General features: G+C 43.8%; 1 protein-coding gene across 14 annotated transcripts in view; it reads left to right on the top strand.

The window, feature by feature from the left end:
- KALRN (kalirin RhoGEF kinase) overlaps positions 1-23,723 on the top strand; it is a 637,395-nt gene that overhangs the window by 241,345 nt on the left and 372,327 nt on the right. For all 14 annotated transcript variants that reach the window (XM_046658061.1, XM_046658067.1, XM_046658063.1 and 11 more), the window contains one exon: positions 2,119-2,241. In XM_046658061.1, the coding sequence (XP_046514017.1) occupies positions 2,119-2,241 (123 nt within the window). The remainder of the gene's footprint in view (positions 1-2,118; positions 2,242-23,723) is intronic.

Below are 23,723 nucleotides of genomic sequence, written 5' to 3' on the forward strand. Positions count from 1 at the left end.
CCACTGCTACTTCCCTAAGCCAGATTTCCAGGTTCTCCCCTCACTCATTGGGTTACTATAAAGCCTCCTAACCCTTCTCTCTGCCCCGTCCCGCCCTCTTCAATCCACATCCCGCACTGCTATGAAAGCTTACATCACACTTCACTGCTCAGCTTAAAACCCTCCACCAACATCTTGCTGCTCATAGTATACGGTCCAGGTTTCCTGAAGCCTGTGTCCAGGGCTCTCCGTGGTCAGCCACACCTCCTCACATCGGGCTCCAGGAGCATATGGGGATGCTTCCAGAGCCCTCGATACCCTGGGCTGCCCCACAGTTCTGCCCCTTTTATCTCCCCTTTGCCTGGAGCTCACATCGCACTCATCTTCACCTGGCTAATTCCTACCTGAGTCAAGGCTCAACTCAGGTGTCACCTCCTCTGGGAAGCCTTCTCTGCTCTTCCCTGTTTCCATGCCATCAAGAATGGGTGCTACCTCTGTGCTACCTTGATAGCATATGTTGGCCTCTATCTCCATAGATATTTTTTGAGGTGTCATTTTAATCAGGTCACATGCTAGGTTTTACTAACGTTGTATCTGAGTCCACATCTTCTTACCCCACTGGCCTTTCAGTCCCTGAAACTCAAGAATCACATTTTAGTCATTGTTGGCCTTCTGTTGCCTTGGACAGTGCTTGGCACATAGTGTCCCAAAAATGTTGGTTAGATATAACTGAAAAAGTGAATTTGCTCTTCTGTTTAAAGAGAAATAATGGAATGAGGCTGTACTTCTGCCTCCAGGAAAGCTGGCACTGTCTATGCAGCGTCTCAAACTGCACCTACGCTCAGCTCCTCCCTGCTCTGCTCTGCTCTCCTTGAGCTGCAGCCTTTAGCCCATCCCAAGCTATAGGGCATCTGTGCCAATGATAGCAGTCCTCTTCCCCAAAAGTTTCACACCTTTCCTGCCTGTATCATTTGACTGCTCTGGGCAGAAAATTACAGAAAATCCAATTTAAATCAGCTTGACTAATAAAGAAGATTTCTTGGCTTAGGTATAAGCAAGTCCAGAGACAAAGTAGAGATCAGGCAAGGCTCAATCAGGGCTCTTCCTATTTCCTGCCATTGTTTTGGCTATACCCTTTCTCTACCCGTTGGCTTCACCCTCAAGCTGCCAGCAGAATGGCTGCAACAGTTTGAGGCTCAGGGTCACAATGACAGTATCAGAGGAAGAAAAGTTGTGTCTATAGAACTAGGGTTCTGTTTTCCCAGAAGCTTCCAGCAAACTTCCCCTCATGTTTTATGTACTGAATTGGATAACATTCCTGTTTCTGAGACAATTTCATTGGCCGGGACATGTCACACACTAATTGGCCTAGATCTGGTGTCCTGAGGAAGGATAGCCTTTAGAGTGATCAGGCCCTCCTTGGAACTGGGGTTCTTGTCATCTCCCGTTACAGTGTGGAGGCTGCCTGGAAGAGAGGTGGAAACCTAAATGAAAACCAGGGTACAGAGCTCGGGGGAGGAAAGTGGCTCCATGCCCACTGCACCAGGCAGTGCTTATGCTACCTTTAAAATCCTCCTCTTCTGGTTCCTGATGGGTTAGAGCAGAAACCCTGGAATTGTGAGGCTGGGGAGTTACAAAGAAGGTTGATTCAGTTCAGAGTCCATTCAACAGTGTGTGGTTGGGCGGTGTGTAAGTGGGATAGGGGCACGTTAGGATCCCTGTTGCTTCCAGCATGGGTCTCTCTCCTCTACTGCTGCAGGAGGGAATGGATTAAGCCTCCCAGCTTTTCCCTCATCACCTGTCTTTAAAGCACACATGGGCCCCTTTTGAGGCTAAGTTTTTACAAAGGGGGAGTAACTAGGTGTAGTGAACAGCTTCCTCCTGGTCTCCCTGATTCTCTCACTCATTTTCTCTTTTTTCCTTAGCCTCTGTAGAGAAACACAGCGGCTGGCGGTGGGTCCTTATGCCAGAAGTGAGGGCTCTCCTGGGAGACACAGCTGTGGTCGCCCCGTTCTGAGAACGTGATTGGTTCTCACTAGGCACAGCAGGAGGGCTTTCATTCTGCCAATAGCTCTGAAAGTTGTGTGCGGTTGAACCCATGACCCTTCTGATTACTCTGTACCATCTCGTCCCCTCTAGATGTTCGACTGGATAAGCCACAACAAGGAGTTATTCCTCCAGAGCCATACGGAGATCGGAGTCAGCTACCAGCACGCCCTAGACCTCCAGACGCAGCATAATCACTTCGCCATGAACTCCATGGTGAGTGGAGGTGTTCTCGGCACTGCCTGGGGGGTGGGGGCTGGGGTGAGGAGAATGGTGAGGGGAAGAAACTGGGGGCAGGGAGGCAGAAACAGACTTCCAACTTGAGTAAGAATGAGGAGCTCTGAACATGAGGATCCCTTAGCATTCCATTTGCCAGGATGGGGGACGTGTGCAGGACACGTGGCCAGCCAGCTGTTCCTGTAGCAGGTTATGGCCCCATTACTGCCTCCAGACCCTGCTTTACATGGTGAAAGGAATGTGCTGGGCTTGTAGAAGGCATTAGCTCAATGCAAGACTAGAAGGGAGAGTCACGAGTCGCATTCCGCTGACTTAACCAAAAAGCATATGTGAGTCTGAGCTGGGATGGTGAGGGGCCTCAGGCTATGGGGCTTTGGAAGGGGTTGAGTGAATTGAGGCTGTTTAGACTGGAGAAGAGGAGCCTTAAGGGACGGATTGCTGCCTTCGGATCTGTGAAGGGCTACCTTGGAGAGAGGAGGGTAGGAGTGCTTGTGTTGGTCCAGGAGGCAGAACTGCCCAGGGGACAGCAGTTGGAAGGGGAGGCGGGACATGGCTTGGGGTGGGATGCATTGAGTTAGTGAGTTCCCGTGATGGGGAGTGTTCAAGCAGACCCTGAATTCAGAGAGGGGTATTTGCTAGCTGTGGGGCCATAGGGAATTTACCTCTTTGTGCTTCAATTTCCTCATCTGTAAAATGGAAATAATAATAGCACCTTATAGAGTTGTTATGGGGATTCAATGAGTTAATTGTAAGGCAGTTGGAGCTGTGCCCGGTATAGAATAAGTTATTAGTAAATATTGCTATTATGATAATGATAGTAACGATGTAGGAGTCTAGTCCAGATAACACCTGTGATCCCTTGTAAAACTAACACTTTGGGATGCTATTTTTTCCATGTGGTCACCCCAAGACTTTATTTCAAAACCTTGTCTGCCCCTTGAACCCGTGATATTTGAAATGCCTGCAGCCTAAGTTGCCTCAACTTATCTCTCTCTCTCACCCCTCTGCCAGCTCTTCCTACTTGTACTACTGGTCCAGAAGAATAGGTCCACTCTTCCCCATATATTTGAGCACCAAAGACACTATCATTTCAGCCAGTGCTGCTGGGAGGGGGGCAAGTGTTAGAAAAATATAATTATGGAGGATTACAGAGGCCAGGAAGGAAGAAAATTTCATTTTCTAGCAGATTGTTTTAATATGCTATATACTGAGCTTAACATACTAAAGAAGAAATAATTATGGCCTCAAGTTGTTCAGTGTCTAGTTGGGGAGATAACTCAGATAATCATGGTGCCGCTTGATATGTGCCATGATAGAGATCTGCTGAGTTAACTAAGAACCTTAAAATCTCAGTGGTTTGAAACAACAGGGGTTTATTTCTTACTCCTCCCACATGCCCATCACTGGCTGGTGGGAGCTGTGGTCATCACAGTCTCTCGGGGACCCAGGCTGATGGCCAGCAACCAGCTTAGATGCTGCCAGTTTCCTTACCAGACAAAGCATGTAGTCAAGCTCATGCTGTCTCTGAAACCTTCCACCCAGAAGTGACATATGCCACTTTCACTCACATTTCATTAACCAACACTGGTCACACGGCCACACTAATTTTGGGGGTGGAAGTGTATGGTCCTACCACTTGTTAGGGAGGAGTGTGTGGGATATTTGTGAGTAGCCCAAATGACTAGCACAGGGAGCCATTGCAGGATGTAAGGCAGAGATGAACAGGATGAGATTTGCATATAAAGATAACTCTGGCTGCAGAATAGAAGGTGGTGGAACCAGGCAGGGAAAACATCGATATTGATTGTATTATCAATTTTGGCCACAACACAGTCTTGTGTCTTCATCTAAATGTAAAGGCTCACTTCCTTCCAACGAGTCTCCTATAATTATGTCTCATCCCTGGCTCACTTTAGTCCCAGAGGAACAAAGCAATTGATCACAGGTGATTAAGAACGTGAACTCAGATCTAGTCAAGTTTGATTATCTGTGTGCTTTGTGGATTTCCCCTGGTGAATTTTATAAATTCTGTGCCAGAATCTTCATGTCACCCAACTGCCTGGCCCTAAGGCAAACACACTCATTTTAATAAGAAGCAAAGACAAACATAATTAGGGAAGTAAGTCTGCCACCAAACCCCTCAAAACAATGCACTACAGAGCTAAATAGAAAGAGCCTTTGGCTTTGAATTATCTGCACCACTGCTCTCCTCTGTTAATATGGATAACTGAGAGTTAATGGCACATCAAAACCTTTCTTCTGACACACTTACTTTTGAAGTCTCCATTTTCAGGACAAAAACGAGGGAGGAAATTTATTGAAGGGAAGCATCTCCTGGAGCTGGGAGAGAGGGAAGAAGAGATTTAACATACAACAGCCAATTAGCGTGTTCCAGCCCATCGTGTAGTGTGCCACTGCCAATGCATACGGCACGGCACTCGGAGGGCCCTTTAGCCTGGTTAGGCTGGATCTCCTCTCTGGCTGCAGGGCAAGGGAAGGGAAATCCCAGCGTTGTTGGATCAAAGTGCTGGGCACCTGTGCTTTATAAACACACCCCGTGCCTTTGTTAACTGGGAGGTTTACTGGTTTGTTATTAAAAGGAACTGCCACAAAGAGGGATGTCAGCATCCCAAACAGGTGAAAGGAGGGAATTACAGACTCCTTTTCTCTGGTCTGAATGATGGATGTTGCTGCCAAGAAACAGATGAATGCGAGCAGATATTGCTAGAACCCAATGACTATAGGAACGATCAGGTACTCGGGGAAGTGGGGCTGTGGATTGTTCTGTAAACTCACTGAGGCATCTCTGTTTCTGTTCTTGGAAATTATACACACGCCTCTACACACACCCACACATCTGTCCACATAAAGGTACGTGGAGCGTACTTTGTTTCAGGCTACTGATGAGTTCTTTGTTTTTGAATCCTGTTTTACCACTGAAATAGGCCGGTGACTGCTTACCTTTCAGGAAGGTCACAGATCCCTTTGAAATCTGGTGAAGGATGTGATCCTTTCTCCAGAGAAATGTATATATAAACAAAATTTTTAAGATGATTTTAGGAGATTTAGAGACTCCTGAAGCCTATGAATCAACCTCCCCAATTTAAGATCTCAAGAACCTCATGACTTCTTTATTCATCGTTCCACAAATAATTAAGGGTCAGACATTGTGCTGGATGTTGGGCATATGTGGTGAACAACACAGAGATGGTCTGTCCCACGGAGGTTCCAATGGAGAGAGATATTAAATATATAATCTCGTAAATAAACACATAATTACAAACCAATAAGTCTTATGCTGGAAAAGTAAAGAATGCTATGAGAGTATAATGAAGGGGCTCAGTTTAAATGAGGAGAGGTCAGGTACACTTTTCAATCAATAATCACTATTGTCTTAAAGCTCATTGTTCATTCATTGATCGTAATTAATGGTCTGTGAATTAATTCTATATGTACCAGAGAACTTAGAATTTAAAGAAGCCATAGGTATATTGTTTTGTAAATGAAAAGGATCAACTTATAATTTATCAGTTTTCTAAGTTTTGTTTTCATGTGTCTAGTTTTATATACTGGTTAAAGACCCAACTCCAGCTGAGGTAACCATTACTGAGAAATAATCGCCTATTGTTAAAGCATGGAAGAAAAGTCAGAAATTTCCTAAATTTTATTTATGAATTGGTACCAAGAAAGGTTATCAATTATTAACATGCCAAGAGTGTGGGAGGGATACTCTACTGAGTATGGTAAGTGAGCAGTTCTGAAAGGAGATTGATCTTTGGCCTTTCGTCATAACATGTCTTTTGCAGTTCTCACTGGGGAATCCTATTCTTTTGATCTTCAAAAAATAAGCAATAATAATAATAACCCACCTACTAAACCCAGTAGGCAAATATTCTCTGGTTTCTTATAGTGCCTCAGAAAGTCAGGTTTCCTGAGCTCTCTGGGGGCCTCTTCTTTCTCCATTCTGCCTTCTGTTGTGGAAGCTTTTCTCGCAAATTCTCCTTCCCATGAGTGTGGCCTTCTCCTCTGATGGGCGCGTGGGCAGACGGAAGTAGGGTCAGGTCGTGATATGCAGCAGAACAATCGTGTAGCCACCCATGTTCTAGTTCTTCATGAAAAAGAAGCTCACAGGACTATATACAACATAACGCAGCCTTATTTACAATTTTAATTAGCTGGTTCTTTGGGGAAAAAAACAAATTGCTAGTGGTTTCTGTCTAGAGTTTTAAAATATGAAATGATACTCATTTTCTATTACAACTGTGAGGATTCACGTTAGTGATAACCATGTGCAGCTGGGCGGTGGGAATTCTGTCTGCTGCGGCATGGTTGGTGGCTGCTTTAATCCTATTAATTTGCTCACCAGAGGCGTAGATTGCCACTTGATGGTGTACAAATCAGACCAATTGCAGCAAAGCCTGTGGTGCTCTCTCTTTGTTTTGAGGGAAAGTTACAAATGGTAACACCAAGGAAAAGTCAGATCAGGTGCAAGAAAAATAAAGATTCTGAGGCAGATTTCCTGACCCCAATTTGAGAAGCCTTGCTCTGGGGTTCTCTGTCATCTTTGATTCTTGACAGCCTCAAATCAGATTCTGCAGCATTTCCCCACTCCCAAACAGGCAGCACTTCCCATAATGACAGTATTGCTAGATTTTGGGTATACACACACACACACATTTGCTATTGAGATGTTTAAGTAGCCAGTATTTGGCCCTACAATAGCTGCAAAGCCCCTTCATAGACGTGAAACCTGTTAAAAAAAAAAAGAAGAAAAAAGAAGAGATAATCTTATCTGACATGCGTTAGTCTTTTTAGTACAGTGTTTTTCAAAGAATCATGGAGTGAGCTTGCTAAAAATGTAGATTTCTCTTTGGCTTCCACTCCAGTACTAGAAAATCATAATCTCTGTGGGTTGGGACCCCAGGAGTCTGCATTTTTGACATGTTCCACAGGTGATTTATATGCGTATTAAAGTGAGAGAACTGTTGTTCAGTGGAGGTCTATAAGTAAAAAGTAGTCACTCTCTAAAATAAAGCATCACGAGTTTTGAAAGACAGTCCACTTCCAGCATGACAGCTGGAGCTCTGCAGACCCGTTCTCCAGTGAAACTGGTGAAAATTATTTTAAAACAACCATTTAAAGTCTCTGGAAATGGTCCTAAGTACATAGAGCAAATGAAACATTTATTCGAGAAAATCTACTAAAACTCAACAAGAGCAGTGAGTCTGTGGTATTTGAACCAAGACCCACTCTCTCGCATCCCAGATTAATGAGATGGAAACTCCACTCCAGACTGGTGCAACCAAGAACACAGGGTCCCCTTCTGCCTCACCTCCCAGTTGAAGGACTATCTTCCCAGATGGGCAGTTCTTATGCTGCCCCAAGCTGCCTGTTGCTGAAGCTAAGTTCTGGGTGAGTGTGGCCAAGAGGTGGGGACCCCTTCTTCTACCTAGCCCCCACTCATGGAACAAAGGCCGTACCATGGGTGCAAAACTACTGAGAATTTTAGGGCTCCAATTGCCCTTGCTCCAGCTCCTAAGGCAGAGATTCCATGCTGGGAGAAGGAAGCCAAAAAGATCTGAGGCTACTCACCCCCCCTACTGAGTCTTCAACTCCTAAAGTGAGGGTGTCACTCAGGGAAACACATCATTTTCCCTGACCCCAGCTCCAGAGCCACAGCTCAGAGATTTTGCCTGGGGATAGAAACAAACTGTAAGACAGAGAGCTCCAAATCTTTTTCCGAAGCAACTGACTTCATTTGCAATATAGAATGGAGAAGTTCAAGCCAACAGCACTCTCAAAAATGCCCTTGTAGGGGGCCAGCCCAGTGGTATGGTGGTTAAGTTTGCCCGTTCTGCTTTGGCAGCCTGGGGTTCACCATTTCAGGTCCTGGGTGCAGACCTATGCACCACTTGTCAAGCCATGCTGGGGCAGGCGTCTCACATATAAAGTAGAGGAAGATGGGCACAGATGTTAGCTCAGGGCCAATCTTCCTCAGCAAAAAGAGGGCTAATCTTCCTCAAAAAAAAAAAATGCCCTTAGGAGATATAAACAGTAGGTGAGCTAGTTTGCCACAGAGAACTGGGGAAAGAGACCTTCTGGGGCCAGAGCAAATCTCAAATACTGACCTCAGGAACTATCCCTTCAAAGGAGCCTGAATTTGATGGAATAGGTCTATGGAACAATTTGTGTCCCAGGACGTGTTGAAACAATAGAGTAATCAGCTGGCAATTAGTGGAATTTAACAACTGGGTGTGGTTAGGGAAAGAGAAAGTTAGGGAGCACACTGCCAAGACTACTGTCATCCCAGGGTAACTGGGCATACCCTGTACCCTCTGCAGCATCAGAGGTTTCCCACCGTGGGGGCTGAGTTAGAAATGGACTTTGCTAAAATAATCCACCAGTCACTAAACAAATAAGCAAGCAAATAACAATAACAAGCTCCGGAATTGGGGGACTATTACCCAGAGTTGCTGGAATATATTATCTAAAATGTCCAGTTTCCAACAAAAAATTGCAAGACATGCAAAGAAACAGAAATGTATGACCGGGGGAAAAAAAAGAATTAAAGCATACACTGGAAAAAGCAGGCAACAGAAAATGCCTGTGAGAGCAACCAGATGTCAGATTTAACAAAGACTTCAAAGGAGCCATTATAAATATGTTAAAAAAAAAAAAAAAACTAAAGGAAACCATGAAAAAGTAAAGGAAGGTATGATGACAGTGTCTCATCCAACAGAGATTATCAGTAAAAAGATAGAAATTCTAAAAAAGAACTAAAATGAAATTCCAGAGTTGGAGAACATAATCACTGAAATGAAAAATTCACTAGAGGCGCTCAATGGTAGATTTGAATTGGCAGAAGAAAGAATTAGCAACCTTGAAGATAGATCAATAGAAATTATGCAGTCTGAAGAACAGAGGAAAAAAAGAATGAGGAAAATGAAAAGAGCCTCAGAAATATGTGGAATACCATTAAATGTACCTTCATATGCATAGTGGGAATGCCAGAAGGAGAGGAGAGAGAGAAAGGAACAGAAATAATATTAAAAGAAATAAGGGCTGAAGCCTTCCCAAATTTATTGAAAAACATTAATCTACACAGCCAGAATGTTCAAGGAAGTTGAAGTAGGATAAATGTGAAAAGATACACAAATAGACACATCGTAGTAAAAATACTGAAAGCCAAAGATGGGGGGAAAATCTTGAAAGCAGCAAGAGAAAAGGGACTTGTCACGAGAGAATCCCAATAAAATTAACAAGCCAATTTCTCATCAGAAACAATGGAGCCCAGAAGGAAGTTGAGTAACATATTCAAAGTGCTCCAAGGAAAAAAACTGTCAATCAAGAATTCTATATCCAACAATGCTGTCTTTCAAAAATGAAGGTGAAGTAAAGATATCCCCAGATAAATACTGAGAAAATGTATTGCTAGCAGACACACCTTATGAGAAATAATAAAAGAAGTTCTTTAGGATGAAAGCAAGTGACCCCAGACAGTAATTTTAATCCACATGAAAAGATAAAGAGCACCAGTAAAAGTAATTATATAACTATAAAAGACAGCATAAGTGCAAATTTCTTCTTCTTTCTTAACTGATTTAAAAATCCATTGTATAAAAGAATATTTATATAATGTATTATTGGGCCTATGACATGTAGAAATGTAATATATTTGCCAGTAACAGTACAAAAGAGGTGAGTGAGAGCAAAGCTGTATTGGGCTAGAGAAATTATTCCAGATGGTAACTGGAATACACCAAAACAAATGAAAAGATCCAGAAATGATAAATAAGGAAGTTATATGACAAAAGCTATAAACATGTGCTTACTCTGCTTTCTTGTTTCAATTTCTTTAAAAGACATAAAATTATAAAAAGTGATAATTATAACAATCTAATGTTGGGTTTGTAACATTTATAGATATAATATGTATAATAACAATATCACAAAAAGTGGGGAAAGGGAGTAAAGTGTATAAGAACAACATTTTTATATCTCACTGGAATTAAGTTAGTATACATCTGAAACTGATTCTGATAAGATGTTCATGGTAAGCCCCAGAGCAACAGCTAAGAAAATAATTCAAAAAATATAGTGAAAAACCAGTAAAGATATTAAATGCTAAAATATTCACTTAATGCAAAAGAAAGCAGTGTAGGAGGAATAAAAGTATACAAAAAGACGTGACATATAGAAAAAAGTAAAATGGCAGACATAAATCCAACTATATCAATAATAACATTAAATGTGAAAGAATTAAACAATCCAATCAAAGGTAGAGATTGTCAAACTGGATTAAAAAACCAAGATCCGACTATATCCTGTCTACAGGAGAAACACTTCAGATTAAAAAATTATAATAGATTGAAAGTAGAAGGATGGAAAAAGATGTATGATGCAAACAGCTACCACGAGAAAGCCAGAGAGGCTACATTAATAACAGACTTTTAAATAGAGTTTAAAACAAAAAATGTTACTGGAGAAAAAGAGGAACATTTTGTAATGATAAAAGGGTCACTCCATCAAGAAGATATAAGAATTATAAACATATGTGTACCTAACAGTAGAACTCCAAAATAAATGAAGCAAAAACTGACAGACATGAAAGGAGAAATATGATTCAACGATAAGAGTTAGAGACTTCGATACTCCAATTTTAATAGTAGATAGAACAACTAAGCAGATCAACAAGAAAATAGAAGACGTCGAACAAAGAAATAGAAGACTATAACCAAATTGACCTAACAGACATCTGTGGAACATGCCACCCAAAAACAGCAGACTGTACATTCCTCTCGAGGGCACATGAAACATTGTCCAGAATAGTCCAGATGCTTGGCCATAAAAAAATCTCAAATTAATAACCTAAACTTCCACCTTAAGGCACTGGAAAAAGAAAAGCAAACTAAGCCTAAAGCAAGCAGAAGGAAGGAGATAATAAAGATTAGAGTAGAAATTAATGAATTAGAGAATACAAAAACAATAGAGAAACAATAGTACGAGGGTACAGGGTTTCTTTTTGAAAGATGATGAAATGTTCCAAAAATGACTGTGGTGCTGGTTGTACTTATCCGTACACTAAAATACTGTTATACTCAAAACCGTTGAATTGTATACTTGAAATAGGTGAATTGTCTGGTATGTGAATTATATCTCAATAAAACTTAACAAAAAGAAGAAGACAGCTGGAGAGAGGGTGTTATGTAAGTGGGTTCCCATGAGCTTTAAGATATAACCTTCTTAATGGTTAAAGAGAGTGACCGTGGCAGAGTGTGGACACCAACCCTCGTGGTGTGAGCGAAGCTGAGGCAGGAGGATCTGGCTGCACCACTCAGCATTCACTCATTGGTGTATTTAACAACGTTTTGCTGTTTGTATTCTCTGTGCCTTTTGCTTGACACTGAGAACAGCAAGATTCACAAGACCCAAAGCTGTCTTCAGGGACCTTGCAATTTAACTGTCCTCAAATTCACGTACCTAACGCAAAGAATTTTTCCCACTGGGATGTAAGCTCCTAAGGGCAGAGCTTTGTTTCATTCACACCTGCATCCCAGGACCTATAACAATTCCTGGTACCTAGTAGGTGCCTAATAAATGCTTGTTGTATGAATAAGGCTATTGAGCATGCCACGGCATCTGTCATCAACCTGGAGCAGAGTTTGGGCAGCAAGGATGTAGAGGTGGTTTATGTGACAATTATATAACCTACATGGGGAGCCGTATAGAATGTGACTCCCACAGAAGCTGAACAACCACTGAAAAAACAGTGAATGAGAGCAGTGGCTTCCATCAGGGAACCTGAGGATGCTTACAAGGTCCCTAGGTGATTTCTACTAAAGTCCAGAAGCTACTGGATTGATGATCTTTCAAGTTCTACGTGACCCCAAGCATCTTTGTTTTTTGAGGTTCTAATCCTAAAGATGGAAGTAAAGCCACTAAAATGTGTGACTCCCTGACAAGAATGAGTGTGATCCAGTGTTTGCTGTTAACACTGGGATTCCTCCTGCAGGCCTTCCAGGGAAACCTGTACTTGTAAGATACCATACACTTGTATGCACTTACATGCACTTGTAAGATACGTGGATCACCAGCGGGACCCATTCTTGCTAATCAAGTTGAACAGGTTGCAGTGTTTGTATCTCCACAAACAGCCTTGTGGTGGAAATTTCCCTTTATTTCCAACTCAGTAGGAAAATCGGAGTTATTTTCTGATCTGCTCGGGATCCATTTATGATCCTTGCTCTTGGCGCCATTGTCAGCATTGAACTTGTCCTAGGAGACAGGACTGTGCTTTGAACGAAGCCCGGTGAAGCTGGTGCCTGTGTCTAAGGCAGCAGTCCTCCACCCTGGCTGCCAGCGAGTTCCCTGGGGAGCTTTGAAAAAACACCACCTGGTCCCTACTGCCCTTGACTCTGATTTACCTGTGCTGGGGTGGAGCCCAGGAAGTCTGTACAAGGTTGAGAACCAAATTGAGAATGACTGGTCCAGGGTGAAGAGAATAAGCCAACTGACATTTGCCCTGGGGTCAGACTCTAAAGCTACCGGATAATTAGCCCTTGGAATTGGAGGTGAGGACTTCCCTCCAAGGTCAGGAGTATCCTGGGAGAAAGTATCTGTCTTTACTCCCTGCTCCTTGCTACCCACCAGAACCTTTCTAAGGACCCCATTTTCCTTGACCCACTGATTTCTAAGCAGCCATGTTTTAGGGATTTGCTCCTATTCAATCAAGAGACATAGGGAAGCCCCCTGACCCTGGTACACAATGCCGGCTCCCTTTGCCTGCGGCCCAGTCACCTGGCCTGGGTCCCTTCTGAAAGGCTTCTTTGAGCTGCTCTGCAGGGCTTGGCTGGCCACTCAGATTCCTGACTTGTGGCTGGCACTGGCCTGGTTCAGCCTTCTATCTTGATCATACACCTCCCTCTAGGCCCCAGATTTCTCTCCTCTTCTCTCTAACTCCTGGTTCTGTGCCCACAGCCCTGCTACCTCTTTTCTGGTTTTGACTCACTGCTCTCTGGGGCCTCTGTCAGTGTGTTCCTTGCCCTTCGGTTATTCCCTGTGCCCTCTTGGTATGTACCCCCTGAGCCTTGTTGCTCAGTTTACTCACCCACTTTTATGCACTCACATGCAGCCAGTGCCTGCTCTCTGCCAGGTCTGCAGCTGCCAAGGAGTTAATTTGTCTGAAATTCAGCCAAAGCTGACTGATGCCTCTTCTTTGAGGTCTCCTGGAGCCGAATGAAAGGCATGAAATGGTCTGTGAAACCTGGCACGTCAGATGAGATAATGTCCACAAAAGGGCTTACGCTGTAAAGCACGACACAAATATGAAGCGTGGATCATAATTGGCAGCAACGTTGCGTATGCTATTCTAGGATGTGGGTAGTGGCGGGCCAGGAGTACCAGAGGACGGATAAAAACTGATCAAGGACATACAGGCGGGATGTTTACAAATCAGGACATTCGAGAGTGAGAGGTCAGGGCCAGTGTGGCAGATGGGGAGCGAGCAGTACAAAAAACAGAGGTCAGAGTGCATGACACAGCCAGAGGCCCGAAAATGAGGAAGAGCTGAAAGGATTCCATCAGCAAGTCCTTTTGGCTCTACCTTTAAAATATATCCAGAAGCTGCCACTTGTCACCACCTTCACAGCCACCACCCTGGTCCAAGCTGCCATCAGCTCCTGCCTGGACTGTTGCAGTAGCTCCTACCTTGTTCTCCCTGCTCCCACCTTTGTTCCCTTACAGTCCACTCTCAACACAACAGCCCGAGTGATCCTGCCCAAAGTAAGGTACATCGCACAGGCCACTCCTCCACTCAGAATGCTTTCATGTCTTCCTGTCCCTCTCAGGATAAAAGCTGGAGTCCCTTCCCATGGCGTATAAGGCTCCACGTAGTCTGGAGCCCAGTTACCTCTCAAATCTCAGCCTCTGCTACCTGCTCATCCGTTCCAGTCGCCCTGGGCTTCCTGCTGTTTCTTCAACCCACCACGGTCATTCCTGCCTTGTGGTCTTCACCCCTGCTGTTCCCTCTACCTGGAGCCTCTTCCTGCCGATGGCCACATGGTTTACTCTCTCACCATTCAGGGCTGTAATCGTGTGTCACCCCTGACTTCTCCATCTTAAGTAGTGCTTCCCAGCCCCATCATGCTCTATCCTTTTCCCAGCTGTATTTTATACAGTATTGAAATGAGAATTATATAGCAAATATTTATTAACTTATTGTCTGACTCTTCTACTAAAATGTGAGCTCCGTGAGCATAGGAATTGTCTGTCTTGTTCCCTGCTTGCACAGTGCCTTGCATTGTTGAGTGAATGGTTGAATAAACAAATAGGATAGCAGATTTAAGACTCTAGCAATAGGGCAGGATATCAATTAAAGGGACAGAGTTGCCTTAATCTTGAGCTTTCCTGTGGTTCTGTGGATACAGGGACCTATTCCTTGGGGTAACTGGCTTTGGGTTTATAGGTGGAGATTATTGCTCCAAGGAGGGAGAGGGCAAGAGAAGTCCACCCGCCAGCCTCCTGCTCATTCTGGAGCTGGGCTATTCTGGGAATTCTAAGGGCAAGACAGGGGGCCCAATGAGGAGGCTTCAGAGGTGTAGAAATTTGTATTGAATTCTCTCTCCAGGGGTCCAGTTTCTCTGGGATATAAGTCTTTGAATCTTTGGGAGAAATTTCTCTTCATCATCTCCTCTCTCCCTTGAGGGACAGCCTTGGCCAGCCCAAGTGCTTTCACATTTATGGCAAAGTGAGACAGCATGGTGGGAAGGAGCATGGGCACCAGGTGCTGACCGTGGCTCTGTGGTTCTTTCCTACTTGTGCGATCACAGGCAAGTTATTTCAGTTTCTCAGAGCCTCACTGCCCTGTCCATAAATGGAGAATAGTGAATGTGCCTTTGCCAGAGATGTTGTCAGGATGGGGTGTGATCATGCATTTCAGGCACAGCATTTGGCACAGTTTTATGCTTGGCAAATGTTCAGCTATTACTGTTGTCACGGTCAAGAAATAGTTCTTGTTCAGAGTTCCCATCTACAGAGCTTCTCAAACCTTAACATGCATACATATCACTTGGAACAATCTTGTTAAAATGCAGATTCTGATTTAGAAGGTTGGGAAAGGCCTGAGATTCTGCGTTTCCAACAGCTCTCAGGTTTGTGGTGATGCCACAACCAAGCTCTGATTAGCCAGGTCCTACAGGAGAAAAGGCTGGGGGGTAAGATACTGGGGAATGTATTTCCCTGAAATCATAGCCTCTGATTCCAACCTTAAAGGCAGCCTGAAATTACTGCATCCTGACCCAGAAGAGCTGCCTTGTTCCCAACCCCTTTCCCCACTGGTGTCTCTGAATCTGATCCCAGCTGTACCCACCCGCACCTACCATTTCAGTTCTGCAACAATGCCTTATACAAAGATGCTCACCCCTGCCAAGGAAGTTTCACTCAGAGCTGAGAAAGGAGAGAAAGAGGGGCTTCTCTTTAATTTAAATCTGCTCCTGGGTTTCCTTGGCCCTTGGACATATGGCCAGGCACTTGTTTTCATGGATGCTTAATGGTTTGTAAAGCAATTGCTGGAGGAAACATTGCTACAGCAAGCCAGGGGAGAGGGACAGAGGGATTCCTGGGCCAATGTTATCTTTGCTGAGCATTGGGGCTGCTCCAGCTCCTTTCTTCTCTCCGCCCAACAATGACAGATGGCTTCCACATGGTTTGACCTACTGTTTGGCCAGACCTAACCAGATAGTCATCCATCAGCTGCCCTGTTTGGCCCCGTACAGGGCACCCTGTGGTTTGTGGGAGGCAGAAGTTGGAGGTTTCATTTAGAGCTCATCACATCTTACAGCTGTTGGAGGAGAGTTTCAAGCATGGACAGTTCTTATTCCAGATGTTACTATCCCAGTGTCCATATGTTTTGAGGTGGGATCAGCAGGTTTACATGGTAATGTTAAACTAATTAATCATAAACTGATGGTTTAACAGCTTCAGGACCCAAAGTGAGTTCGGTACTAGCAAAGATGTAAGCAGTACATATGGTATTATTAAGCTGGAAAAAGGAGGTGAGGTTCAGCTTTTTCCATTGCTTTGGCATGATTTCTTTATTTTCTTACTGATATTAAACGTTACTCATGAAGCCTCTGAAAGCTGTATGGGAAAATCTCCAAACACTTCTCATGGCTCTCTTTGAGTGTGACAAAACAAAAACTTAAATTAATATAAGCTGCAGGGCATGAGAAAAAGGTAGCTATAAACAGAAGGATCATGCACACTAGGAATCAGGAGGCCTGGGTCTAGTCTCAATTTGCCCCTCTCTTTGTGACTTTGAACACACCACTTGATTGATTTAACAAATTTTTAAACACCTACTACATGGATTCAAGAAATGTCTGGGGTTTTTTTGGTTTGTTTGCTGAGGAAGGTTGGCCCTGAAGTAACATCTGTTGCCAATCTTCCTCTTTTTACTTGAGGGAGATTGTCCCTGAGCTAACAACTGTGCCAGTCTTCCTCTATTTTATATGTGGAACGCTGCCACAGCATGGCTTGATGAGCAGTGTGTAGGTCCATGCCTGGGATCCAAACCTGCAAACTCCAGGCTGCTGAAGCAGAGTGTGCAGACCTAACCACTATGCAACCAGTCTGGCCCATGGGGTTTTTTTTTAACTGTAAAATGAGATTATTACATGAACTTGGCTCCTTAAAACCCTTAAATAAAGTATATTTATATCTGTTTCCTTATTAAAGCAGTATTTGCTCATTAAAACTTGCCTATTTCACTGTTAGTAAATTGTGCCTTACTTAAAAAAAAAAATTTACTAAGGTAAAAAGAGGTAGAGAAATTTGAGTAATTAAAGCTTTCATGGAATGCAACCTAACCAAATCCATTAAAATTAAAAATACATTAAAATAATTTTAAAAACTAAAAAATATTTATAATATCAAATCTATTAAAATTAAAAATACTCCACAACCTGTAGCATTAACTGTAGAGGAAAAAAAAATAAGAAAAAACAAAAACTAGAAATGACTTTTGTGTCTCAATAAAAAAGAATAAGTTTGATAAAAGTAGAAGATAGAACATAAATTTTCCCTTAGCTCCATCACCTGCAGACATCTGATGTTTTGATGTATTGACATCAATGGCAAGAGAAAGGGCTAGGGGATAAAATATGGTGTATTTCCTCAGTATAGTTTTAAGAACATTTTTATTAATTAAAATTATTAAAAATATATATGTCAAAATTATTTTTTAAAGCGTCTCTATGCACAGGAGAATTGAGATGAGAAAGAGACCTTGAAGGAAAGCTCCCACCACCACGCATAGCTGGTACAAAATAAGCGTTCAATAGCTGATGACATCTGGGTGTGCGTCCCCGGTACGCGTGGTGTTTTTCTCAGCTGAGGTTGTACTGCTTAGACTGCTTTGGTATTTTGCATTTTGATTTAACATCCGGTTTTCATTTGACCTGAAAGGTTTCGCTGAGTACCTTAGCCCTTGGCCGGTTGTTTCCCCGGCTTTCCTTTCTTGACTTTTGGATTTGGAGAGTCAAGGTCTCCAGGGCTTGTCTGAGGACTGAGCCCGTTTCAGGAGAGGCCCCTACGTGGTGGTCGTGCCTCATTTCTTGCGGTGATCTGACAGATCACAGCTTCCGTTTTCATCATCATAATTTAAAAGCTGCAGCCCCATTAACTGGAAGGGAACTGAGAACCCCATGTTTAGGAGTCATTCTTCACAGAGATGAGACAGCTCTTCAGTGACTCCCCTCTGCTCTCTGGAGGTGAAGATGAGAAATGTCGCCCCTGAACAACAAAGTGGGGGGTCCTCCCACCGGGCCTGGGAGGAGGCTTCTGCTACATCTCCAAGATGGTCAGTGATAAGGAGAAGGATCTGTTCCATTGTATGAGGACAAGACAGTCCCACTTCTGGGTGCTCTGGGTGTGGCTAACACATGCCAAGGTAGTGGAGATGCCTTAAGAAGGTGATCCCAAAGACAGAGACCTCAGTTGTTCCAACTTAAGGTATGGCAGGACACAGTGTTGAAAGAGCATGGCTCGCAGAGTGAGTCACTGTCTGATTCTGAATTCCCTGATCTCTTTGGGTCAATGAAAGACCTGTGGACAATTGGGGCCCCGGGCCTTTGAATCCTAGGGCAAGGGCGTCTGCCAGCCGAGCTGGTGTGGTGTGCAGGGCAGTGGCCTGACAAGCAGCTGCAGCTGCTGCAGGGCTGGGCACATGTGACAAGCTCTTGTGGAAAGGGACCCTTCCCCAGGAATAGTAGTGAACATTGTGGCAGGCTCTTTGTGAAATACAATGGGACTTTGGACTCTTGTTGGAATATTTGCCTCGTGTTGAAGTAGTTGATAGATTTTTCTTTGCGTTGTGCTTTTTACTAATACTTTGATTTGGTCTGCACTTCGTTTGGAGAGTTAACATGGTCTGCTGGAACCGGATGAGGGAAAAGATAGGACGTTCATGGAGTTATCAGTTACGTGCCAGGCAATGGACTGGATGCTTTCTGTTATCTCACATAACCACAGGGGAGAGTTTCTGATTCAGGGTGGGGACCCATGACCACAAGAGTGTAAGATTCACCCCTGCTTTTAGGAGCAAAGTGAATGGGATTCAGATAACACACACAGCAATCATCTGCTCTTACAATCAGCCCTGGACACAGAGCTTAAGTTTCCAAAATGATAGCTTCCATCAAATGATTATTTCTGGAAGAGCCAGTATCCCTTTCTAAGTGTACCACATCAGAAACCTCATAAAGGAGAAAATTCAGCTGGGTTTTTAAATGGAAAGTTGTCATTATCTTGCAAGCAACTTTGCATGTTTTTGTAGTCAGTCTGGGCAGCCAGGAACTAGGGTCGAGTGAGAACCTTCAGCAGAGCTGAAAACTCTCATCAAGATTCTGCCGTAGTTCTTTCAGGAGATTGACTCTGCTCCGTTGATTTCAGTTAATCACAGCTGGAGACAAGGCCTTGGGAGAAGGGGCCATCCATTCTGTGATCTCCAATTAATGAATGAAATGAGAAAACAGAGAATTTTGTAGGCAACAAAAGTGAGGGCAGGGTATAAATTTAGAGGGGTTTGAGTTAGTGAGATTTTGCTGGAATTTAGTTATTTTTTCCATCTGTAACCAAAATGATGGGAGGAGAGCCTTTGGGAGCAGGTAGGATGGGGTGGATGATGCAAACCATTCTGCAAGCACCTTGCGTTCTGTAAGGTAGATTGTGTTTGCATCTTGGACTGTGTCATTCTTTGGATAATGATGATAATAATAGTAGCACATATGTGGGAAATTTAAATTAATAAAGCAGCTTTGAGGTAAGGGTTTAAGAAGACACTCATTGTTAGTCATGCTGTTCACTTCCAACCAGGGAAGCTGGTTAGTCTAGGCAGCTCCTCTCAGGCGAAGGGGCTGAACAGGAAGGCAGAAGGGAGCAGCTGGCCCTTGGTCACCCAGCTCCAGCTGTGGCCCTCACCTGACAGGGCAGAGGGCAGAGCCAGGATGAGACTGAGGCATATGGAAAACCGAGGCTGGGCTATGTGTACCTCTGGGATAGGCAGCACTCCTCTCTCTGGCCTCACTCTATGCACACTTCCCCTCACCAACCCTTTAGCACATAGAGCAGTCTTTTAAAAGCATAAGTCAGATCCTTTCACTCTTTTGTTTAAAACTTTCCCATTGCGCATGGACACTTGAAAGCTTTGCATTACCCTTGTTTCTTCAGTTTATGCCCCACCTCCTCCATAGAAGGGGGTCTGGAGAGGGGAATATAGTCAGTATTCCCCCAGGCTCTGAAAATAAGACAAAAGAGACCTGTGACCTCCTGACTTTTCTATATCCCATCTTGGTGCCCTCCGTAAACAGAGAATGCACCTAGAGGTCTGGGTTATATGGAACTGACACTGCTTCCTTGAAAATGGAATGTCTTAGGTCATTTAGTTCAACTCTTCCATTTTACAGATGAGGAAACTGAGACACAGAGGAGTGAAGTGACATCTTAAGTGAGTATCAGAGCTGGACCAGAACTCATGTTTCCTGACTCCTGGCCCAGTGACTTTGATGCCCTTGAATGATGGACAGCTTGTCAGATGGAAGGGCATTTAAGGCTGGTAGGGAAGAATGGCAGAGCCGGGCAAATGAGAGGGAGGCGAGGGAGCAGCTGGTAGGAAATGGAAAGGACATAATGAGTCAAAATATCCATTCCTGCTGATCATGTCCCCAGGACAAACATGACTCCAAAATGGTCTTTGACAGAGTCATAAACAGTAACACAGAAGAACCACATGGGTGGATTGACCCAACACCATGACATGTCATTGTGCCAATGGCTAAGCACCCCTATTTATTCAGACACTTAATCCAGCTCTTCAACCTTGCTCTTTCCTTCTAAGTCATTTGAGACCTGCTCTGCCTTTCCTCTCTTGTCATTTTGTTTGTGGCTGCAGTTTAGAATCTATCTGCTCATTGGTCTCAGATTTTTGGCTGAAGGAAAATGAAGATGATGATGATGATGAACTGGAGCAATGTGACTTGCCTGCAGTGCTTTGCTATTCCAACAAGGGGCTGTAGAGAAGAAGAGTGAGCAACTTCATGAGTCAACATTATATTTATCCCTCTATTGTGAGGAATACTGCCTCTGCTTCTTTTGTGAAGCATAATCATTTGTTAGTTTTAGTGAGACATTTCTCTGCCCACTGAAAAGGAAACAAAAAGGCGTTTACTGTGCTAGTCTCTAGCATGTGAAATGTAAGCCATGGTCTTTTTTTGTTTGTATTGTTTTTAGCTTTCATTTATGATCATAGGATTAAGGGTGGAAGGAGACCTTGGAGGACCGCCAGCCTCACCACCCCCTTCTGTGTAGGAAGCCTCTTCCCCACATCCCTGCCGGTGGTTCAGATCCCTTCCCTCTGCATCCCGACAGCAAGTTGCCTCCAACTCTGTCAAAACACTGACTTCATTTTGCTTTAAATTACAGTTATTTTGAGGACTTTTCTTAAGTCTCAGCTGTGAGACCCTGAGGGCAGGAATTCTGTCTCATTCTTCTTTGATCTCCCACAGCCCCCAACACAGAGCCTGGCCCGCTCTCCGTAAATATTTGAATGAGTGACAAGGTGTTAACAGCCTCCAGAGGCAGTTAGACATCTCTAATAGCTAGAGAGTTCTTCCTAAAAGTGAGCAGAAATACGCCTCCCTGTGTTTCCTGTGGGGAGAGAATGTAAACAGGTGGTGATGACAGAGGGCTGGGCATCCATAAGATGTCCATGAGGGACAGGCTAGTGCCCTGCTCTTACTGCTTTTCTTGCTTCCCATCTGGCCAAAGCACACAAGGGCTTTCACAGGACTGGAAAACCCAACGACCCTATATAGATCTGGATAAATGTCGGGGGGAGGGGGGATTTCCAGGATTTGAATCCAGTTTGGAAGAACAGCTATATCAGACGCTGTCAACGTCCCACCCGAATCCCCTCAGCCCACCCTGAAGATCATCTGCAGATGGTTCCCATGTACAGTGACAGCTTTCTGGGTTTCTCTGCCCATGGTCACTCTCTGACCTGGGGAGTGTGTGCTTGACCTGTGTGTCGGTCGGGCTAGAGATGCCAGGGAGTTACTCCAAGAGGGACCTTCAACCATGAGCCATGAGACTTGGTGCATAAATACCCTAGATTCCTCACCTCCCAGAGGACAGCTCAGTGGTGTTTTCTACACAGTCTCTCCAATGGTCTCAGTAGGAATGACACCTGGTCGCTCATGCAGCACCCCATCAATGAACACATCCTGTATTCATTTTCCTCCCTTTCCTCTTTGACTTCCTCACTCCCTTCCTGGGATCACACCCAAATTGATGATTTGCCCCAAATCCTTGTCTCAGGGTCTCTTTTAGTGGGAACCCAAAATAAGACAATGGCACAAGCAGGAAATTTAGGGGAATTTCTAAATGTTATTCCCTTAGAAGACAGAACTATTGAAATCAGTACCTACTCTTTTCCTCCCTTTTCTTTCCCTTTATTTCTAAGCGCAGAGTTGGTTTTTCTATCCATTTTATAAATAGAGTTTAATTTTAAGTAGAATTTATGTCCTAACTCAGAAGGCAGGGCTGGTAATAATTCTTGAATCTTTGAAGGATAGTTGTTTCAAATAACAAGAGTCATAATGTTCTAGCTTTATTAAAGAAATGGACTGCGTCAGAAAGGTCTCAGGCCAGACTAAAGAAAGAGATTACACGTGGGGGTCATTAGACATCAGGATGGATTTGTGTTCAAGCACTTCACTTCACCTTTTAAACTTCCACAGAGACCTTTTAAGTGAAGAGAAACCTTATCAACCTGGCTCAGGTTTGGGATGGAGTACTTGATGTCGGGAACAGCGAAGATGAATGGGGACCACGAGGGAAGAGGGAAAGAAAAATAAAGAACCTTCATTAAACTGATCCAATATTAATGAACTACTCCTGAGCTAATAGAAGCAAGAGAAAATGCTATAGCTGAAGAGTATTTATCATCATTTGAGGAGATTTGTAACAAAGAACGAAGGTGTGCAAGCCACCTGCCACCTAATCCTTCTTCGGGCAGACATTGTGTGGTTCAGAAAAGCTCCCCGTGGCTGCCACAATATTACTTGATTGTTTTGACACCTCAGACAGTTACTTGGAGGTAGCAGCTAAAAATAACCATGCTCAGTACTGTCTTGTGTTTGTGAGGTTTTTCTTTTGTCTTGTTCCTTCCTGGAGAGTTTTCTGCTGGCCTAGTAGGAAACTACACACATGTCAGGAATTTTTAATTGGCAATCAAAGATGGAAATGAGTGTAAACAAAACAAAAGATAAAAGGAGTCAGCAGGGCCAGGAGAGCCCCACCGATGATGCTTTTTAGGGGTACCCACAGATACTTTTTTGGGGTCAGGTGCAGAAATTTTCCTAAGTCAAGCAAGGATGAGAAAGGGCTCCACAGGTCTTATTTTTAGCATGGGAAAATGTTGTGGCTTCAAATGTTCTCTTTATTTAAAGTGACTGATGGTCAGTGCCCCAGCTTTTTGCGGGGGATGGGGAGGAGGCGGGGATGGCAAAGTCTTCACTTGGTGATAGGAAGATGTGTAGTTATCCTGTGACATGTGCCCTTCGCCCTCTTTGATGAGTACCGCTGCCCTTTTGTAGGTAGCAGTGATGCCCTGGGTACAGCTCTGTCCTGAGCAAGAGAGGTGCCTTTGCCTTCTCCAGCTTTTGTCCTAGTCTGAGCCGTTGCTTCCAGAGAGTAATTTGAAGTACCATGCTGTCACCTTGGCATGAACTCATAACATGATTGTGAGGATTACTAAGGGATTCCATGTATAGTGACTGCATTCATGTGCGTTAATAGTTGGCACAAAGACTATGCTGGTCCCCAGAATGAAAGGTCTCAGTTACTGTACCAGCTATCTATTGAAATTTTATGTCAGAAACAAAGACTTCTGTTGGGCCAAAAATGGA

The sequence above is a fragment of the Equus quagga genome, chromosome 4, assembly GCF_021613505.1.
Source record: "Equus quagga isolate Etosha38 chromosome 4, UCLA_HA_Equagga_1.0, whole genome shotgun sequence".
NCBI lineage: Eukaryota > Metazoa > Chordata > Mammalia > Perissodactyla > Equidae > Equus > Equus quagga.